Below are 22572 nucleotides of genomic sequence, written 5' to 3'. Positions count from 1 at the left end.
AAGGAACCTTAAAACGCTGCTGTTTGTCATTTTTCCTATTTAACTCAATGCTCATCAGAACAGAAAAGTGGAAAAAACAATGCCAGATGAATGCATTGGATATAAAGCATTGCCACTAAGAACATCCATATTTATATACACATGCTCACATTTCCCACTAAATACACAGACGCTTTTACATGCAAAACGGTTTAATGGTTAATGGCAGATCTCCATGAAAACAGAGTTTTGTATGTATTTGCTGACGGCATTGCAAAGCTTCAGTAAATGATTAAATTCATTTTAAGAATCTAAGCATTCTGAAGAACAAATGCCCAAACTGGCTGATGCACTTGGTCTTCAGGGCGTCATTTTTAGGAGCTTTAGTTACCAATCATTTTTCGCCATCTGCAGAAGCCGTCTCTGCATGGCAGGCACACAGACTGAAGAGCCTCTTCATAAACAACACCGAGGGAATTATTGACTCCTATCAGACACTTTCTTTGAAGCTTCTTGGTCAAACAGGACGCTCCAGTACAGGATGCAATCTGTAGAGATCACAGTTTGAGAGAACACTTCTCAATGCTCATAACACAACAACCTTTACTACAAAAACAACAATAAATCAATATCACTGATAACAGTCGGTGGCTAATGCAAGGGCCCCAAGTATTAATTACAATTACAAGTATGCAAATGCAACACGTTTTTTAGGAATATCTGGAGACTTGAAGCTTGTTTGCCTTTTAGGTCTGCATGGTTGGGTTCTTCTCTACCAAGCATGTTTAATCATAAGAGGTGTTGAGAACTTCCTCTATGGCATCTGGGATGTCCTTGTCAAATTTGTTGATGCATTAAACATGGAAATCTTTTACAATATTTTCTGAAAATGATCTGAGCCCAGGGTTTAAATACGCATTTGACAACACTCAAAATGGCAGAAAACCTTCAGACTATGGTGAATTATTGTAAAAAAAAAAATATGATTTGGATTACCTCACAGACGCAGCCTCTCTGATACATGTTGAGGTTCCCCTTTTGAACGGAGGAGAGTTGGTCCCAAGGCCACATAAAGTCACATAAACCAAAAACAATCACTCCATCCGTGACACTTCCTTAGGTGGAAAAAACAAACATTTTTCTTATGCATCTCTATTTTTTACAGTTAAAGTTTTTTTGACTGTATATACACACAAATTGTTTTGTACCTAGAGACGTCCTCACTTATTGAACCCTCATGCCCCATTGAGATTCATAAGTGTTTTCAGGTTTGAGGTCTTGGACAATGACTCTTTTCTTTGAGGAGTGTAACATCACCGAGGACAATTACGGTTTACTTATGAAAGGTGTCATCAAGTTCTTAAATGTTTTTTGAGCTATTAAAATGGAACATTAGGCTTAATTGATCTGGCTGGAATACACTATAAGACTTTTAATATCTAAACCGATACACTAGGACTGGTTTTGTAAATGGTTACAGAGTAGAAAAAAAAAAAAAATGGATAATATGCTAAAAACTGAGGTTTACAAACTAACAGACTCTGAACTCATCCCAAACACCACAAACTCACACAGAAATGTGTCTTGTTGCTAGGAGACGCATACGTGAAAACTGTGCTCTAAAATCGGCTCAATATCAAACGAGTGATATTTAAGTCTGAAGCTAAAAAACTGAAGTTGAATAATTGAATTCACTGTGATTCTCAATGAAATCGGTCAACTCCGACTGCCCAAAATCTGCAGACTGGCTCCGACTTGCACGGACTCATCCAGACTGCAAATCAGGGCATAACGTGTGAAGTACATTCCAGCCTCAACTGATGTTCACAACCAGTGTGTTCGGTTTCAACTCAAACTCTGCCTTCAGATAGTAAATGATTTTACCTGACAGCAGATACTCGCCGTTGTTCAGAACAGCGCCACATGAAGTTTTAGTTGAGTAGATGACACGAATATCCTTTTTGTTGGAAGGCTTGTACTTCTGGATTTAAAAAAAAATAAATAAATAAATAAAAAAAGAATAGTATTGGCAAATTTTGAATTTGAAAATAATGTGTCAGGTACATTTTCTCACCGTGATAAGTTTGATATTGAATGCAACTAAGTCGGGGTGAGTGCTGGTCACACTTCCAATGAGCTTCGCTCGAATCACTAATAAGTAAAGGAGTCAGATGTGACAAAAACAAAATAAAGGGTTAATTTCATTTTTTTTAAATGTTCCTGGATTACATTACATTGTCCAAAACAAAAACATGTTTATATTTTACATTTGTTCTTTGAGTTTACTTATGTCTATTTTGAACAAGAACAACGCACTGTGGCTTTAATTCAGCGCAAGCAGCGCAGCAAAAATAGACTCGGCGCTGAAGCGATCGCGGCACTGATCTGCGTGCCGTGTGAATACTCCAACCTGTTTAATAAATAAATACATACATAAATAGTGTAACGGCTAATGTTAACGCTTCCGCTTTAGGAGACCAGGGACCGTTTTTATGAATGGATGTCAATGGAGGAGAGGCTTCACTACACTGAATAAACCGCTTTTTACAGGAAACATCATTTAATGAATCTACAGTCTATTGGCTAATCTCCAACAAGTTTTACACTAAACAATACTTTTGTATTGTTGCCGTTTTATAAGAGAGGTCACTGAATTTTTACGACAGGTGGGACACAGCTTACAGCATTTCTCAGTAATTCCTACGAGATCCGTAAACGCCGATTGTGTCGCACAACTCTGACTGAAATTCACCGTTTCTCAATTCCAAGAATGCAGAGAACGGACTTGTCTTCTCGTGGAGACCGGTCTTGCCAGGCTACCTTGAAAGAACGAACTCAGGAGGACGCGAGAACACAGAACGCATCTTTGTGAGAATTGAGATGTTCTGTGATCTTGTAGCTCAACGGACCGTCCCAGAACGCTAGAAGAAGCGAGACACGATAAATAACACATAACAGATCACAAACAGTCAAATTAAAACATTTCAGATTATTATAAACGATACTGTCACAGTATTTATATTATTCTTTTTATATTTTACCATATGCATTTGTAAAATGATTAGGCGTGTATATTTAATGTTAGCAATATTTTGTAAATATTAAAATTATCCATGTTAAAATAAAAAATAATATATATATATAAATAAATAAAAAGTATGACAGGCTTTTTTCCAGGTCTTTATCACTTTATTAAAATAATGCAAACCAAAGTGACAATGTTTACTTTCACAAGCCGTCGCGTATTTACAGGCTTGCAGTCATATTTACAGGCTTTTACAGCGCTCACCCATCTATAGCATATAGGCTAGGGTTCATCGTTTTGAATTTTAGGTTGTACCTAGATGGCGCCAATAGTGTTTAGTTTGCGAACCGGCGTTAAAAGATGATGATGAAACACAAATAGGGTGTAAACATTGTTTTCAGAGGCGTGCTCTGCCCTAAAATTTTGCGTAGGGCCCCCAGAAGTCTAGGATCGGCACTGTTAAAAATGGACACGAGAAAACACGAAAAATAACAATTTCACTATAAAATCAAACAAGTGAGCTGTTCCGTGTTTCACAACCACCATGACATTAAGCGCTGTGAAAAAACGTGTTTTTTAAATTTTAATTACACGAAAACACCTCAATGCCAGTTTTTGCCCAAATTTCAAAGGCTCGTTTAAACGATTAAAACTATAGTTTATATGTATATCTTAATGTTAAGAACTTATCATGCAAACTACACTATACAGCATGTTACATGTGTGTGTGGGACAGTGGAGAACACGACCGCATAGCTGCCCATCTCATAAACCAAAGCACATGAGACAGCTGTCGGAGAACGCCTGAGAAACATGACGGAATGAACTATACTCGTCTGTATTTGCAGCACACAAGCCGCGGCGCAGCTGCGCGCGACAAACGCTGCAGTGTGGAAGCTCAGTGTGCGCGTGCTGCTCCCGCTCTGCTTGCGCATCCAGTGTGAACCCGGTGCAAGGCGAGAATTCTACACAGCATTTTGCATGGCAGAAAGGCGACAGGACAAAAAATAAATAAACATAAAAAGTATTTATTTGCATGCACGAGTGTTCGAACATTTTAGCGACTGTCCCACATACTACATTACTTACAGAGGAACCGCAATGAGATACTACCGTTTAAAAAACAAATACAGCGGCAACGCCAGTATTGGAGCCTTACTACTACCGTATTACCGGTAAACCGTGCAACCCTAGTTACTAGTTACTGCCCAACACTGCTCTCCATAAACCTGATGTGCAGTTTCTTATTTCAAAGCAGCATGCAACCTACAGATTTGTATACTGCACCTATACCCAGACAGCACACATATGTCAGCAAGAGGTCTGTTAAAGGTCGCTTCATCTGGAAAGCATCTGCTGTGAACAAACATCTGATAGACGTCTTTAAGATGTCAGTTTTGCATGCATTCTAAATCACAAACATCTTCTAAACGTCTATTTGACATCTGATAGGAAACGTCCTAGACGTATTGCAGATGTAAATGCAGACATCAAATAGACGCCTAATTAGCTATGCACGTGTTTCACTTACCTATATCAGACTCGCAGAACACCTGTTGAGGGTGTCTCGGAAGACACTTACAGCCCTCGGCCACCTGCTCGTTCAGTCCCGCAGAGAGGAAGAACAGCAGCCCTACAGTCACAGCAGCAGACATGCTCACACTCACAGCACACGATTACACACTACACTCAGGTGTTGCTCAGGTGGAGCTTTCTTTGACACTCTCTGAAGACCTCTACATTGTAGCATCTTATATAGCTCTTATGTCTCCCGCCCATCTGACCTCACCACAGGGTTGCCAGGCCCGCCCAATTACTACTCAAAACTGCAGGATTCCCCTGTTAAAACTCGCATTCCAGGGGCTAAATATCACGTTATTGGGCTCGCTTCAACCCGCGGCAGCAGTGTTAAAGTAGCCTAATTCCGTGGGAAAACCGCGGACTTGGCAACACTGCTCACGAACCTCACCTCAGTTACTACGGTGGCCGAGAGAGCTCAACGCGCGCAACTTTAGGAAAACACGTGCAAATAGAAAACGCACCAGCAGTGAAGCACATGTTGTATCAATGAAAAATTGAAATAAGTCATTTGTGTCAGCGCATACTGAAACATTCAAAAATAAAGTTATTTGTGTGAAAGCATACTGCTGATTATATCATATAATTCACTTAAGTTAATGGTGTTTGTGGTCACAGTTTCATTCGCGGATCCTCAGATACGACTGACTGAGCAATACTGACTAGCCTACAACTTGGATAAGATTCCTAAGTTAATAAGTTTCACACCTACAGCACACATTACAGACATTGATGAACAAACGCGGATATGTTCTACATGTCTACAGTATAAAGAATGAATAAACCAGTCTTATAAACTCCTTGATTTCGCTTAATCAACTTTAAATATAATATGCATGCACAATAAACTATTGTAAAAATGTATTTACATCACTCGACAAAAAGGTTTTTGCAGGTTTTAATAAAATGTAAATTAATAACAGTCATAATAAACAAGCATATTTCCAGTACGCGCCTCAGGCTTACACAGTATCGTCACCTCGCTCATCAGAATCTTCGGTAATCCTCGGCAAACTTCGACAGTTGGTTGAAATGGCTCATTCGGTTCTTGTTGAGTTGGACGTGCTACTTCGGCTGTGCGTCCTGCGTCATCAACCCGAAACTAAAGTTCGATTCAGTTCGATTTGTGAACCGGCTCGACCGGTTACTTCCTGAGAACCGGCTCAAAAGAACGATTCGTTCAAGAACCTAACATCACGACAGCACATTAAGAAAACATCTTCATCAGTTTGACAACACACACGCTGCAAATACTCAACACAACTAAATACAGAAACGTGCTGCAAGTAGTAGGCTATACCACAACGCAAATGTTTCAAGGAGACCCCAACAACACTTACGAAAATTAACCATGGTTTTATTATAGTAAATGTGTAGTAATTATGTTTTTGGCGTTTACCATTTTACCGTCATCGGTTTTTTTTTTTTTTGGTGACTACCATTTGTATAACCACACAAATACCATGGTTAAACTTAGTGCAATTTGTGATTACCATGGTTTAACCATGTTTTCTAAATAGTAAAGCCATGGTTAATTTTAGTTAGGGAAGTTGTAAAAGTAATTTAGCCAGCTTAAAGTTACAGTAGGTGTATTTCGTCAGCTTATTTAGGCTAATAATATCGAGAGAGAAAAAAAAAGAAAAAAAGCTATGGAATCATATGATCAAGATGTTCATGATCCAAAAATCCCAGCCAGCTTCGGCACTTGTTGCGGCTCTCTGTATATTTCCGATGAGGTCTGTGCGTATTTGCAGCGCGTTTCTGTAATTGGTTGTGTTGTGAATAGTTGCAGCGCTTATGTCGTCAAACTGATGAAGATGTTTTGATAATTTGCTGGTGTTTTTCTATTTGCATGTTTTTCGTTTTTTCATTTGCAGAGCTCTCTCGGCCACGGTAACTTACAGTCAGCCAGTGTGGTTCCGCATACTGTATACAAGATTGAGCGATAACAGAATAAAACACTTCAGTAAACCATCATGAGGAATCACATGTTCCTTGATATTTCAAGTAAGAGTACATGGTACTTTGGAAACACACTCCCACATGAAAAAATACTATAGTAATTTATAGTAAATACTACAGTGTTTTTGAACCATACTATCGTAAATTTTATTATACTGTATATATTATAGTATTTACAAGACTTTGTTAATGAATGCTACAGCATACTGTAGTATTAACTATAGTGAACTTATAAACTGTAATAAATACTGTAGTATAGGCTACTTTAGCTTTTATTACAGTAAACTGTAGTGTAGCTTTTGTAGTATAATATACCCTATAGTTGTAGAAAACTTAGTACAGTATTGGGTAAAGTAATTTGTTTATATTACTATAGTTGTTATATTACCACAGCAACTATAGAATTACCACAACAAATTAATTCAAGTACTTTTACTATAGTAGGCTATGGTAACAAGTGTTTCCGAGATTGTTTCATGGGTACAGCGTACCACTTCGCAGTCCTTGCAATGAATGTGTGCATTCGTGGAATGTGTGAACGCAGCTTTCTCCCCCTGTAAAATGAGTGGAGTTTGCATGCTGGATGATTTACTGATTATAGCGCCTACTAATTATAGTATCAAAGGCTTCTGCTACTCAACCACCCATCATATTCTCTTCTTGGGGAGCGGAGTTGAGCTTTATTTTAATGTGAGCCCACCTTTCATAGGGGCACTCCCAAGCTATAATTACTTCCTTGCTGAGTTTGAGCAAAGAAATATCTGCGACCCAAACATGACTACTGTCTTATTGATATTTAGGGATTATATCGAGAAGTCCTGTGATGGTTAAAGCACCAACACTGCTGCTGCTTTTTCTGTCATTTAGGTGTGGTATTCAACCAGGTCTGATAGCTCAGCATTACTGTGATACAGGCAATAGTGCTGGGACTGCCACAACTTTGTTGTCATTAACTGATGATGTTCAAATAGGTCTGGTTGCTCAGTGCGGCTATGACAAATGCCACTTTGCTCTCATTCAAAGAAATGCTGCAGCTCCCGTTACGTTGTTCAAATGAGCACCAAAATGGACACTCGTACATATTGGCCATGGAACTGTGTTATATCAATGGATCTGAATTATGTTTATACTCATGTTCAGACAGCCCCTACACTCTAAAAAATGCTGGGTTAAATATAACCCAGCGCTGGGTTAAAAAGGGACAAACCCAGCTATTGTGTTGTTTTGACCCAGCGGTTGGGGTGTTTTAGTGTGTAATCACAAGTGGTTTCTGACATAGTTTATATGATACCCCTTTTCCACCAAGGCAGTTTGAGTGCTGGTTCGGAGCCAGAGCCTAATTTCAAATCGGTTCTTTGTTTTTCGACAGCCAAAGCACCAGCTCCGAACCAGGAAAAGTGGTTTGTAAGTAGCAACAAACCATTGCTGGTCAAGAAGTAAGAACCGTTTGCGTCAGGGGCTGGGGGAGGGGTTACCGTGACCAACAAGACGAACAGAAACCTTTGACCGCCATTTTTGAAATAGCAGCTAAACACAAACACGTTAAATTCGCCGTGTTTGGATGCCGATGTAGATTCACAAAGCCATGAACATCAATAGCAATGCAACGTCCACCACAGTTGATTGTGTGTTTAAGCTTGTTTGGGCTGCATCAGCACTGCGCGGACCGGTCGAGGTGCCGCGGGAGTGATTGGAAAGCATATGACTTTCTTTATGCTTTTGGATCACTTTTGTGGTGCTTTGTGTCATGCGCCGATCAGTCTGCATGGCGCAATGCATCTAGGAACAAGTCTGTTGTGTTTGGCGCTTCCGCACTAGCATTACTGGGAAAGATGAGACGTATTGAGTAATGTAAGACCTGGCTCTGTGGTGGCTTTCTAGCCCGTGGAAAGGCAAACCGGTTCTTAGAAGGCTCGCCAGTTGAACCAACTCCAAACCGGCAATAGCACTGGCTCTGAACTAGCACCCGGTTCATGCTGGTGGAAAAGGGGTATGAGTAGCATTCTCTAACTGATGTAGCATGTGGGACTGTGGCCTGGTGAATTGCCCTGTGTCAGACACTTGTCTTTTATGTGTTAGGACGGCGACTGTATGCCCTCCATGCTCAAGTATACAGACACTACAACAGCTTGTGACTGTCATATCCATACTAAGGTGGGACCTCTTTTTTCAGTGGGAGGCTCAATCTGGCATCCCAATCCAGATTTACGGGATCTGCATGTCTGGCCGCTTAGTAAAGCTCGCCAGTGTTAGGTACTCTCCCTTAGCGCATGCTGAATATAATTACTGAAGTGAGAGCCCTTTCTACAAAGCACCTTTATGTCCATAAAAGGAGAATCTATGAGAACTGGTGCAACTCAAAGAAGGTGGACCCTGTGAAGTCCCCGATTCCAGTTAATGAGGAATGACATGATGGTCATATTTCTACGAAGAGCGAGACGGTTAAACCCCTTTCGCCCATCCACAATCCCCATTTAGGATTTGGCCTTGGTCCTAAAACCTTTGATGCCATTTGAGGCGCTACAGTCGGCTTCATCAAAAGTGCTCTCTTATGAGACACCACTTACTAGCAGCAGTATCAGTAAAGCGAGTGGGCGATATACACGCTGTTTCAGTTATGAGTTCTGCATGGATTTTGGCCTGGGTGACTGCAGGGTCACTAAAGTCCCTTAGGTGCTCTCAAAGCCATTCAGAGTCCTCTACCAGCTTTTACCCCAAGTGAAGCTGTGATGCGGGAAATCCCCCCTCCACAGCCACTCTATCCCAAGTGCGCTCAATGCGTTTGTGTTGAGTGTACTGGACAGTTAAGGCTCTTTGAGCAGCTCTTTATCTATTGGGTGGCCACACTAAAAGGTTGGTTGTATCAAAGCAGGTGCTATCCCATTGGATTGTGGATGTGATAGCCCTTGCTTATACTGTGGCTCACTCAATGTGAAATGCCTTATAGGTTTTCGAGCCCATTTTACAAGGGGTATGGCCTCCTCCTCCTCAAGGACATTTGCTTTGCAGCAGGATAGGCTTCATAAAATGCCATTGCCAGTTTCTTCAATCAGGATGTTTTTTTGCTAGCTTCTCAGATCCTGTACCGACAGAAGAGCTAGTTTTATGGCCTGTAGCCCATTCAAATTGCTGTTTGCTGTTTGCTGTTATTCCTTGAGCATTATACAGCTGTCCCTTAGAATGTACAGCTGCATAGTGCCAGGTTCGCCGCTTTCTGTCATTGGTTGGTACTACTCAATGAACACATTTACAGTAGCTGAGTAAGTGCCACACCCCCATTGGATGCGGTGTTTCAACCAGGTCTGATAGCATAGACGTCATAACAGGTCAAATTCATTACAATGAACCCCAGGAATGCTGGTGTTCAGCAAGGTCTGGTGATCTTACCGCTATGTGCCTAATAACTGTGAGTTACTATCCAAAGATATGTATGTTCATACTGTTTGGCTAATGGCTTAACATGGCATGATTTGACACATTCCCCAAAGCGCCAGCTTCTGATGTGACATCAAAACACATATTGAAAGGGAATGTCTCCGGTTACTGACATAAATTTGGTTCCCTGAAATGAGCAAACCAGATACCTTATTATTTTTTGTAACTTGCTTATTCAGTTGAAAGGTTCTGTGAAAATGACGTTCAGCACTGCCTTATATAGGGGTTGTGGCTGCCCCAAATTCGCTCGCTTGAATGCCATTGGCTATTGCAAGGCAATAGCGTGATTCAATCAGACTTTAGTATTTCTAGGAGAAAAGTGTTTCCCCAAAGTGTCAGCTTCTGATGCAACGTCTCGTTCCCTCATTTCAGGGAACTGAGGTTGCACCAGTAACCGGAGACAATATTATGGTGTCTTATGGTTTATGTAAAAAGGTGAGCTGATGAAGACTAGTTTATTAATTTTATATGCTTTAGACATGTAAAACATCCACGTTTCATATCATTATTGGGTGCTTTGAAGGGATGAAAATTGTCATCATTAGCTCACCCTTAAAAATTATATCTTTTCATCATATGAAGTGATCAAGTCTCTTCAGAAAATTTGGACTAAACCGCTCAATTCATATGGATTAGTTTTACGATCTCTTAATGAACTTTTTGAATTGTCAAATTGGTTGGACTTCCCCATTTGACTGAGGCTCTGGATTACAGGTGGAAATGTTGTAAATAATTAGTTAAAATAAATTAGTTATAAATAAATAGTTTCTTGCACAGACCGATCGTTTCACTTCATAAGACCTCAATATATCATCAGGACTTGTATAGTCGTGGACTTGCATTTTATGAATCACCAAGGACCACGGTTTCAGCTAAAAATCGTCTTTACTGTTGTACTGAAGAAAAAGTTATCTACATCTTGGATTTAAATGAATCGATTAAATGGATACTTTTAAATAGTTCACCCAAAAATTTAAATGTCTGTCTCACCTTTGTGTCGTTCGAAATCCATACAACAAATGTGGAACTATATTGCTAACGAGACAGTTTTGGTGACAATTGACACACACACACACACACACACACACACACAAGATATTTCTCAAAATATACAGGTTTAGAATGGCATGAGGGTAATGACAGAATTTTTTTTTTTTAACCTTTTTAACATTCTTTTAACGTTTTAACATTCTTTAATTTTTTTTTTTATTTTTTTTTTTCGCATTTAGACAGACATTTCCTGATGAACTGCAGGACATCTGCTAAAAGCAATTTTTAAAATATGTTTCTCATCTGTACTGTTACTGCAACTTGGCCATCATGGCCTTGGTCTCATGCTGATGTCACACTGTCCTGCAATCAGCATGATGCATCACAAATAACCATGTGACGAACATATTGCAAAACATGAACCGTTGCTTCACCGTGGCGAGAGATAAAAACACACCTGTGATGAGTGGGGCGGTGGAGCACTCACCAGACTCGAATCCCATGGAGGAGCTCTGGAGGGATAAAAGGAGGAGTGACGACAGTGAAGGACGAGAGAGGACCAAGCCTGGACTATTTATGTTGTTGTTTTATTATGTTTTATGCGGCAGTCTTCCGTGAGGGGCTGCCGCTGTTACTTTCGTTTTGTGTTTGTTTATTTGATTATTAAAGTTTTATGTGTAAACGTTCGCCAGTTCCAGCCTCCTTCTTTCCCGATCTACAAACTTTGTTACAACACTATTGGCAGCTTCCTTAATTCCTGTCATTTTTTTATTTCATGTAGTCTCTTTTTGTTGTTGTTGTTGTTGTTTTACAAGTTATTACTTAAAAAAATAACGTTAAAATACACCAAGAAAATATAATACAGATAAAATGTAAAATTGTAAAGATTAATTTAGGCCTGTAAATGTGCAAAAGGTCAATTGCACATTCTTTGTAATTTGTGTCTGTGTTACAGCAGATACATGCAAATAAACCATTTAAGCCCAAAACCCATTTTTTTATCCCCCAAAAAAAAGAAGCAAGCTGAATTAGCTTATTCATTTTTCTTTATTCATTTTTAAATAGAAAATCAAATGATTGGGACCTAATGGAGATGATATGTCATCATACTGTAGTATAACTATGACATGCTAATAATCCAACACTGTTAATTATAATGCAAGTCACTGATTAGCCAGGCAAAGCTAGAGTGTTCTGTGGCCCTGTCCCAAATGGCACCCTAAACCCTCGCAGTCTTCCTCTGAGTCTGCACTTTTGTGACGTAATGCCGCTTTGGCTGTCGGGTAGAAGTCTGCTGCGGAGCTCGCACCAGTGCGGATCGAGGGCGCATTACGGCCGCAAAGGGGCTGCTCGTGAGCACCCTTCTGAACGCTAAAATGACAAATGGGACACTCTACGGTCTCATGGACTTAATGGACACGCACATGCGGCAGCCACTGTAAGTCCGTAAGACCGCAAGTGCACATGAAGTGTTCCATTTGGGACAGGGCTGTGTGGTTGCTAGGCGATAGTGGCTAAGGTGTTCTGTGTGTCTATAGGAAAGTATAGCAGGTTAAAGGGCTTGCATGTGTTTACATTTGAACTGTCTTCTGTCTTCTTGGACAGCATCAAGCAACTTCTTTTACAGTGAGAAACCACTCATGCTCTCGGCCGTCAGACATCAGACACGTCCATGGTGTCATTTTCAGAAGGTTTGCCGGTTCCTCCATACCAGCCACAGGAGCCATCGCTGTGTCTGATGCAGGCAGACTCGTGAATTGGTTCTCTATCCTCAAATGACCATAAGGATGACAAGTTTGTCAGTATACACTCATTTTTTGTGCTAGGTTGACAGAGCTTTTCGGTGCAGGTAGAAATCTGTAGAGAAGACAATTTCAGAGATTAGTATACTGCAATATACTATAATATACTATAATATAATATAATTAAATTTTTGGGTAACACTTTATGTACCAGTTTTCAATATTAATTAGTTGCTTATTAGCATGCATATTTCTTTCTCTTTAAGTTTTGTTAATTGGCTATAGGGTATATGTCAAACGTCACCTGACCAAACCCGGAAAACAGGTCTCATCGCTTCCACTTGTCGGAGAACGTGCTAACAGCCGTAATAAATAATAGCGATATCTATGGACTTTTAAGGTAATCAGTTAAACTATAGCTAGCTGTTTTTATTGTTGACGTTTTATTCAATTTATATATCTAAATGTTAGTGAAAACAATACAAATCAAAAACATTTAGATATCATTCCGCATATGTGATGGACATTGGTTATGATAATCTTTGGTATCTACTTTGAAGGCATCTTGAGTAAAACTGCTTCATATTGAGCGAAGCATATGCAAAACGCTTGAACCGGAAGCGACGAGACCCCATTAACAGAATACGGAAGTCTGCTGCGCATAACCCCTATTTTCCTGTCCATGTGTATTATCAAATCCCTTGATAATATTGGTTAATATTACATGTACAGAAAAGTAATTCAGTGGAATGACATGATATTTTTGTTTGGTAATTGAGTGGTCATAATGTTTGGATCATTGTCAACTGGGTTGAAATAAATATATGGCATATTTTATTACCATGCAGCTACAGCTCATCAGATATCTGTGTTTGATGTTCTTTTTTTGCATTAAGGAGAGTCTGTCCCAGAGCGCAAGATAGTCGCACATTGAAACGAAGAATCCGTCAGGCGCGATGCTTCCTGTGAGATAAAAAACATACAGTATCACAAATTTCAAATATTGTTTTATTTTCCCTGAGGTCCACCTATATAATGTTAGCCAGAGAATCACCCTCTCACAGTGTTTAGGGGCAGATCAATTTGAATATGTAGGTTTATATAAGTCAGGAGATGGTCAGAACTGCTGCTCATCTCCCATGTTTTCATATCAGGCTACCAGCTATAATGTAAACTTTTAAGACATTTAAACGATTTTCATTGCAAAACTCACTTTCAGACATCAGCAAGTGTCTGAAATAACTTGCAATCCGATGGTGATCACCATATGAGGCAGAAATATATTTTTATAGAATTACACACAATGCTAAAAACAATGTATGCTAACCATAGCCATAATAAGTGCACATTATGCTCATGAAAATATCAGAGACCAGCTGAAGAACATATATTATACTTGTCTATTTATTCGGTTTCATATTTCTTCTGTCTCTTCCCTGTGTCTTTGTTGGTACTGGACTTTTGCATCCACATATTTAATAAATTACATCATAACTCCAGATTTCTGTTTGTCAGCTCAAACCTCCTCAGGTTGCATTATTTAGTGGAAAATTAATATGATTGATCGTTCTTTATAAAGAAATATGGCATAAACATTCAAGAGTTTATTAGCATCTTTCTAAATGTGTACGTCTTTGGATTTAAAAGCCCTAATGGAGTTGTTTTGTGCTTTCCTATGGGCAAATAAATGAAAGCAGGGGTGACTGAACAAGTATGTGTGTTCTCTTTTTTATGTGAAATATGTTGATTCAGCATGATTGATTTGCACTGCTGAGCTAGCTTTCATTCTAGTTTTCATTCATCTTGCCCTTGCCGGTGAAATGGAGGGTTTGTGTGATGTTGTTCTGTGGAGGCAGGTTTTAGAGTAGCACTGTGGGATTACTGGCCAGACAGTAGAAACACAGCTTGAGTTTGGCCTTAGAGGTAATCAATGCACTTCTAGACTATAGGAAGACATTTTCCATTCTCAAAGGATTTTTTTCTTTATTACAATAAACTCTCATTTCAAAACTCCAAGAAAAATGTGGTAATTTGTTAAAACATTATAAATGCTTTTACCTGAAAGCAGATACTGTCCACGACCCAGTCTAGTACCGCACATTGAAGACATCTCATTCGTATAGACATGCTGAATTTCCTTTATTCTATCAAAACCCTTGAACACCTGCAAAAACAAGATTTTGGTTGCTGGTAGCCTTTATTCCTATCATTTTTGCAAAGTCACCATATTACATTTTTATTTGGCTATTTGAACCTCAGTGCACTGTAGTGTATATACAGTATAGATGTATATCATAATTAATCTTAACCCTAAACAACCATTTTGGGTCTGCTAAAAAATAATTTCTATTTAATTTCAAACAAATGCCTCTGTAAGTTGACATAGGATGGGCACAGAGAGAAAAATGAGATTGGAAAACGGTGGATTTGAACTTGGGTCACTAAAAGCGAACTGCGTCAACTTTAGTCTTTGTCAGTTTCTCCCAAGGTTTTTTTCTCCATTTCTGTCACCGATGGAGTTTCCTATGGAATGGTCTCTCCTGTTGCGTTTAACATGCTTATGGGGAATCTCATGTTTACTCTGATTGTGAAGCCTGATTTGTTCACGTTTGTGTAACTGCATGAATAAATGGAGCTTCAACCTGCCAAAAGGGGAGAGCCAAAGCGCCATTCATCAGAAATGTTCTCCTTCAGTGATGAAGATCATCTACTCTGAAGAAAGAAGCCGAAGCAACAAGCTCAGCCTGCTGCTCACCGTAGAAGAGCCCCTGGTAGCGGAAGATCGCCAATCGGCCATCTGGCGGATTAAAAATAGTACATTGTCTGAGCAAATTTCACTGTGATGTTGTTGCAAATGTTCAGAACCCCTGCATGACATCTGACACAGAGGAGTGTGCGTGTTCCAGCTAGAGCACCACCTTTGTCTAAATTTGACAGAGATCAGGGACGCTGACAGGGTCACCTTCCTCGACTCCCGTTTCTCCTGAGAGACTGTTCGGCCCTGCCGTGAATGGATTCGCCGAACTCTTTATGGCAGCGCAGAAGTCATCGCAGGCCATGCGTCACTTCCTGCCAAAACGATCTAGTTCGGCAGAAGTTGCCAGAAGGCTCCATATACTCAGCAACCTGCTAAAGCCACGCTCTCAATGACCCAGCCTCAATCAAAACCTGAGCCTGGGCTTGCACAGCACTTTCAGGCGGCGAAACGCTACCCATTTCCCAAGCACCAAGGACCCCGCCCACGAGTGACGCTGGATCCGAAGCCTCAAAAGCCGTCCTGATCAGTATGCAGAGAGGAAGAGGAGAGGGTCAGGTCCAGCCAAGGCCGGACTTCCCTCAAAGAGAGGTCGCATCTGCTCTCTATTCCCCTGCCTAGTGGGCGATGGAAGCCCTGTTCAAATTGGACCCGCCCTTCAGTGCCCGCCTAACAAAATTACCGCTGTAATAGTGGACCCACATATTCAAAAGAGCATTTCTCCTCTTCTCATTACCACGAATATCAGACCACCTCGCTTCAGAGGTATTATTCAAACTTCGGTAAAGGACAACGATGCTCACATTCTTCAGTCCGAAGTGCAAGCCTTGTTTGCAAAAGGAGCCTTGGAGACGGTTCCTCAGACGAACAGCGAGTCAGGCTTTTACAGCCGCTACTTCCTCGTTCCCAAAACAGCTCAGGCCCATTCTCGATCTCACGCATCTGAACTGCGTGCTTATGAAGCGGCCGTTCAAGATGCTGACTTTGAAACAGATGCTCACGCAAATATGCCCTGGGGACTGGTTTTTATCGATGGATCTGAAAGAGGCTTACTTTCACATCCACATAGCCCCTCAGACCATTCTTGAAATGTGCGTTCAAGGGGGTGGCTTATACAATCCTGCCATTCAGACTGTCTCTGACCTCCGCACTTTTACGAAGTGTGTGGACGTGGCTCCTTCCCCTCTGAGACAGATAGGAATCCGCATTATGAATTACATGCTGTCCAGGGGCAATGTAGCGGCAGGAGAATGGAGATTACATCCCCAAATGGTTCAAATGATCTGGTCTGTCTTCAGGGAGGCAGAGGTAGACTTCGTTTCCTCAGAAGACAACTTTCACTGCCCAATTTACTTTTCGAAGCTGCAAGATGCCCTGGCCCAGGAATGGCCCAGCGCTCGCATGTATGCCTTCCCCTCGGTTGCCCTGCTCCCTCAGGTCATCAGACGGGTCAGGGGAGTCAGATGCTCAGTCCTCCTGGTGACCCCACTCAGGAGGAATCAGACGTGGTTCCCAGAGTTGATTCAGGTGCTATTGGCAGACCCTTGGCAGATACCATTGAGGACAGACCTCTTCTCACAACCAAGAGGCATGATTTGGCATTCCCTGGCCAGAGCTGTGGAGCCTTTATGTTTGGCCTCTTTGGGCTGGTTCGGAGCCAGAGCCTAGTTTCAAATCGGATCTTTGTCTTTTGACACCCAAAGCACCAGCTCCAAACCAGGAAAAGTGGTTCATAAGTAGCACCAAACCATTGCTGGTCAAGAAGTAAGAACCGCTTGCGTCAGGGGCTGGGGGAGGGGTTACCGTGACCAACAAGATGAACAGAAACCTTTGTCCACCATTTTTGAAATAGCAGCTAAACACAAACATGTTGAATTCGCCGTGTTTGGATGCCGATGTAGGTTTGCAAAGCCATGAACATCAATAGCAATGCAACGTCCACCACAGTTGATTGTGTGTTTAAGCTTGTTTGGGCTGCTGTGCGGACCGGTCGGGGTGCCGCGGGAGTGATTGGAAAGCATACGACTTTCTTTATGCTTTTGGATCGCTTTCGCGGTGCTTTGGTGTCATGCACCGATCAGTCTGCATGGCGCGATGCATCTAGGAACAAGTCTGTTGTGTTTGGCGCTTCCGCACTAGCATTACTGGGAAAGATGAGACGTAAGACCTGGCTCTGTGGTGGCTTTCTAGTCCGTGGTAAGGCAAACCGGTTCTTAGAAGGCTTGCCAGTTGAACCAACTCCGGACCGGCAATAGCACTGGCTCTGAACTAGCACCCGGTTCATGCTGGTGGAAAAGGGGTATTAGAATGTTTGGGCACTTAGTGTGTACGTTGAGCGCTCTTGCCCGTTTCGGCACTCAGAGCAGCTCTTTGTATGCTTCGGAGGCCTCTCTAAAGGGCTGCCGGTTACGAAGCAGAGACTATCTCACTGGATAGTTGATGCTATAGCCCTGTTTTCCAACTTAGACGTCCCTGCCCTCCAGGCACAGATTTTGTCTGCTTAATTCACCTAATCCCCTCTGTGAGTGGAAAGGGTTCTGCTATGTAGTCCCCAGCTGGGTGGCTTGGGTCTCATAATTAAAAAACTCATCATGCTTTTTAGGAGCCGTCATTACGGGCGCTGTGGGGCTGAGCTCGCAGAGCGGCTTAGTTCTGCACTGGCTTATGGCACGGCGCTATTGGATGCATTCCACATAAGCATGTTAAATGCAACAGGAGAGAAAGTTCAATAGGGAATGCTCCGGTTACTAATGTAACCTCAGTTCCCTGAGATAAAGGAATGAGCGTTGCGTAAGCTGCCGTGCTTTAAGACTGTATATAGTCTATAAGTCTGTATTGTGTAAAGTGCTATATAAATAAAGGTGACGTGACTTGAGACAGTTTCTGGCTAGCCAAAAGAGTTTTGTAATACGTTTGTTTGGTTTGACCAGACTATTGTTGTGCTACTAGCCAAGCTGGGTGGCAGAGTTGTTACTTAGTGTAAATATTCACTCTGTTTTTATTATGCATATCTGTGAAAACATTTTTCTTTGATCTGAAGTGTGTTTTCATATTTAGATACCCATGCTGCCTTTATCAGTCTATACTCTACCAGTTAATCCACAAGAATCCCAAAGAGATTGTAACTCTGCCTCCATTTAAATGATGGACTACTTGGACGGAAGGCCAAATAGCAAAAATATTCCCCACATTACATTTATGTGAACATCAAGTACTTTAGCTCACCTTTATCACTTGGATTTCATACTGAATTTTTCCCATGCCAGGTGTATTATCATCGCTGTGTATGATCTTCTCCCCAGTTACCTCAGCTCGCATCACTAATCAGAAATGAGTTAGTTGTTATTACTAGTGTGTGACACTGAAAGCATTAAAGGAATAATTTCAGTGAAATCAATTTCTTCTTTTATAATCACACACTTACACAGTCATGTCTATCTATCTATCTATACATTGTGAATAGATTGTGAATACATTGTGATACTTAGGGCCCTATTTTAACGATCTAAGTGTATGGTCTAAAGCGCACGGCTCAGGTGCATTCAAGGCGTGTCCGAATCCACTTCTGCTAGTTTAACGACGGGAAAACGGTCGGCGTGCCCGGGCGCATGGTCTAAATGGGTTGTCCCTATTCTCTTAATGAGTAATGGGTGTTTTTGGGAGTAACGTGCAATAAACCAATCAGTGTCTCATCTCCCATCCCCTTTCAAAGCCAGTTGCGCTCGCGCCATGGCGGCTTCGCTATTTACATGGTGGAATGTAATTTTTCATTTTTAAAAATGTTTGTGTGCTGCTGTGCGTCCCTGTGTGTGTAATAAGCAAAGTGTACGCACGTTGTGCACCCGCCTATAGGCGCATATTACTAACGTGCCCTTTAAATAACAAAGAAAAAAATATTGTGCCAGACTTTAGACCAGGTTTGAGTTGGTCAACGGCGCAGTCTATTTTCAGTTCCTCAAAATAGTAACGCGCCAACAATGCGCCTGAACACACCTCGTTTTCAGACCAGCATGCCCATGGGCGCACAAATGGGCGAAATGCATTTGCTATTTAAACAACGTGGTGCAGGACAGGAAAATGAGAATTGCGTCGGGCTGAAACTAGCAAAAACACTTGCGCCGCATTGTGCCGGGTGTATGATAGGACCCAAAGAATACAAAGAAAGTACTAAATACATAATCCAGCTAGATGTACCTGATATTTACTGTTGCTGAAAAAGAGGTTGTGAACTCGCTCCCAGATAACCCACATGCAATTAGCTACAAGAGCTCTTAAAATATATCTTGAAGCTTTAATCTGGCTTTATTTGGTACATTTTACTATATTTTATTGTCTTGTATGTGAACATTCTTTTGAATTTCAACTAATAGCAGAAAAAACTTGTGTCCCATTTTCAATCAAAGTCGTGGTATATAACAACCAGAAGTCCAGCAGATTCTCATGACCGTGGTTCAAGGTCATTAAGTTTTTTATAAAGTACATTTTCATTCTTGTTGTGTTGGTTCCTAGGTTTCTGAGTATGTTCACTTACACTGTATTTTGATGGTCCTCTTTAGACGTTATGCAACTGTATACTTTATACTTTTCAGCTGCACATACTGTAGACTGTCTATTGCGGGACCATCAAAATAAAGTGTTAGCAGTTAAGCAGACAGTCTACTAATACTATAATGCAGGGGTCCTCAAATCTGGAACTCGAGATCCACTTTCCTGCAGAGTTTAGCGCCAACCCTAATCAAACACACCTGAACACGCTAATCAAGGTCTTCAGGATTACTACAAAATAAGGATTACAGGATTACAACAAAGCTCTAATGACTGCTATAGTTGATGTGTAGTTGCAAAGGGAACCAAAGGTGACCATCAATAATTGTTGCTATAGTTACTAATTTTGTTCACCTGTGTCTCGTTTAGTTTCTCATTTGGTCTGTGTACTTGTTGCCCTCCTTTTCAGTTGTTCTTTCAGTTACTATAAGTTGGTTTGCTATTCTTCTGCATTTTCCTTGTGCTTACGAGTGTTTCCTCCTAAACGATCCTCAACTTTTCCCTGCCCGCAAACAACTAACGACAATGGCAAGGTTAGCTTAGGTTGTCCAATGGTTTAAAACCTAAATGACATTATTGTTCAAGGACATATATATTTTTCTTGCAATCTCGTTTTAAAAATACACTCATTGACATAAATTCACTCTTTTTCAATACAAATGGGTTCAAGTAAGGAAAATTATTTTATATCTTTTTACATGCTTACACTACTTGACATTTTTAGTGTAATTAAATTTAAATTATTTGCTGGAAGTGGTCATCTCAGACAACTTTATTTGACTTTGACCCTTTAACATCTGCTAGGAGTTCAGTTTGCCAAGATGAAAGAATTTGTCATTGATTTACAGCTTGTTCCTTTAAAATAAAACATCTATGGGTTATAAATGAGTGGGATGGTACACTGATGCCATAGTTGTTTTCTAGTTGATGGATTATATGGATTTACTGTATTCGTTCAAAGAATACTACAGGAATCTGTGTGTCTCATGCCGGTCATTCCATGCCTTATTGTTCCAGAACAAAGAATGGAATGCTAAAGCAGCTCTGACGCACTGAAGCAGGGATTCAAACCAACTCTTTCATTCTCTGAGTGAAACTCGTTTAGCAGAGCATTTAAACGAGTGCACTACAAAAATCAGATGCCGGTCTTGTTTTTCAGAAAATATCTCAACATTCTTAAAATAAGATACATTTACCTGAGAATCAAAATAAATAAGACATTAAGACTTGTTTTCAGAGAATACATCTTGAATATCAATATTTTGTTTCTGTATTTTGACTAGACGTCTTTCACTTGTAAGTAAAAACACTTTCACTTTCGAGAAAGTAAGAAAGCATTCCAATAGTCAATGACCTCATTCATGATTTTATTGAAGTTCAAATTATATCAATCGCATCACAAATCAATACACCTATTTTTAAAGCCAAACCCAGAGGTAATTAAAAAGTAAATGCCACTCCAAAATCGTTGGATCATTGAACTGTGACTTATTACAACAGCAGTTTGAATATCAGCTTAAACTAATTATGCTGTTATAATAAGGTTAATTGGTACACCAGATCATTGTAAAATAAGGTGACTGCTCTTTCCTTAACGAGGCAACAAGTAAATATCACCTTGATTCTGATCATATTATCGTATTTGCACAATAATTACAAACTTAATATGTTTGACACATTGCAGTTCATGACACTGTCCTGAACCTAAGTCTGTTGAGATTTAGCCATTTCGTGCTATTCCTCATTGTTGATGGACAAAATTTGGGTTTTGATAACAGGTATTTCATTTAGTGCAAAAGTTTGTGGAATATTAAACTGTAACAGTGTAATGTTCTTGATAGATTTGTCACACCATCCTGAAGACCGGCACTTTACTTTGGCAAAGTTATGAAAATAAAAGAGCATAAACTCCTGTTTGATTGACGTACCTATGTCAGACATGCAGAACAGCTGTTGAGGGTGTCCTGGAGCACAGCTGCAGCCCTCGGCCACCTGCTCGTTCAGTCCCGCAGAGAGGAAGAACAGCAGCCCTACAGTCACAGCAGCAGACATGCTCACACTCACACTCTGCCAGCACCAGAGAAATTATCAACTATATAAAATACACTTCTTGTGGCCCTGAATGATTCCTCCCCTCCGTCTGTAGTGATGATCTCTCTCTAGGATCTGCAGGTGTCTTATAGCTTTCATTTCTGGCTGAGGAAAGGACCACCCTTCTAACTAAACAAACCCCACCCTCTACAAACACACACACACACACACACAAGTTGGTATTGGTGGTTCATGGGGACTCTCCATAGGTGTAATGATTTTTATACTGTACAAACTGTATTTTCTATCGCCCTACACCAACCCTACACCTAAACCTACCCCTCACAGAAAAATTTGTGCATTTTTAAATTTTCAAAAAAACTTTAAACACCCTTTAGTATGTTTTTAAGCCTTTAAATTGCAGGGACACAGGTAGTGTCCTCATAAACCACCTTCATATTGTAATACCTATGTCATACCCATACCCATGTCATTATACAAATTTGTGTCCTCATAAACCATCCAAACCA

At 40.6% G+C, this 22572-nt stretch overlaps 3 protein-coding genes across 5 annotated transcripts in view; 1 reads left to right on the top strand and 2 right to left on the bottom strand.

Annotated features, from left to right (window-relative positions):
- The window catches only part of syn2b (synapsin IIb), an 84730-nt gene that overhangs the window by 47186 nt on the left and 14972 nt on the right, over positions 1–22572 (top strand). The gene's annotated exons all lie outside the window — the stretch shown is intronic.
- On the bottom strand, positions 180–4731 carry LOC107687319 (metalloproteinase inhibitor 3-like). Its single transcript, XM_016484601.1, has 5 exons — positions 4536–4731; positions 2054–2130; positions 1864–1960; positions 976–1094; positions 180–527 (listed from the first exon to the last, which is right to left on the bottom strand). The coding sequence occupies exons 1-5, from the start codon at positions 4657–4659 to the stop codon at positions 363–365; spliced, it is 582 nt and encodes a 193-aa protein (XP_016340087.1). The 5' UTR covers positions 4660–4731; the 3' UTR covers positions 180–362.
- Positions 12233–22179, bottom strand: timp4.1 (TIMP metallopeptidase inhibitor 4, tandem duplicate 1). Of its 2 annotated transcripts, none has more exons than XM_016484599.1 (5): positions 21940–22179; positions 18692–18786; positions 14770–14875; positions 13553–13674; positions 12233–12826 (listed from the first exon to the last, which is right to left on the bottom strand). In XM_016484599.1, the coding sequence occupies exons 1-5, from the start codon at positions 22061–22063 to the stop codon at positions 12623–12625; spliced, it is 651 nt and encodes a 216-aa protein (XP_016340085.1). In that variant the 5' UTR covers positions 22064–22179; the 3' UTR covers positions 12233–12622. The 2 variants fall into 2 exon arrangements, with proteins under 2 accessions (XP_016340085.1, XP_016340086.1); XM_016484600.1 differs by lacking the exon at positions 21940–22179 and adding an exon at positions 19998–20030.

Source organism: Sinocyclocheilus anshuiensis, unplaced genomic scaffold (genome assembly GCF_001515605.1).
Source record: "Sinocyclocheilus anshuiensis isolate Anshui unplaced genomic scaffold, SAMN03320099.WGS_v1.1 scaffold1805, whole genome shotgun sequence".
Taxonomy (NCBI): Eukaryota; Metazoa; Chordata; class Actinopteri; order Cypriniformes; family Cyprinidae; genus Sinocyclocheilus; species Sinocyclocheilus anshuiensis.
This window is presented reverse-complemented; position numbering and strand designations above follow the sequence as displayed.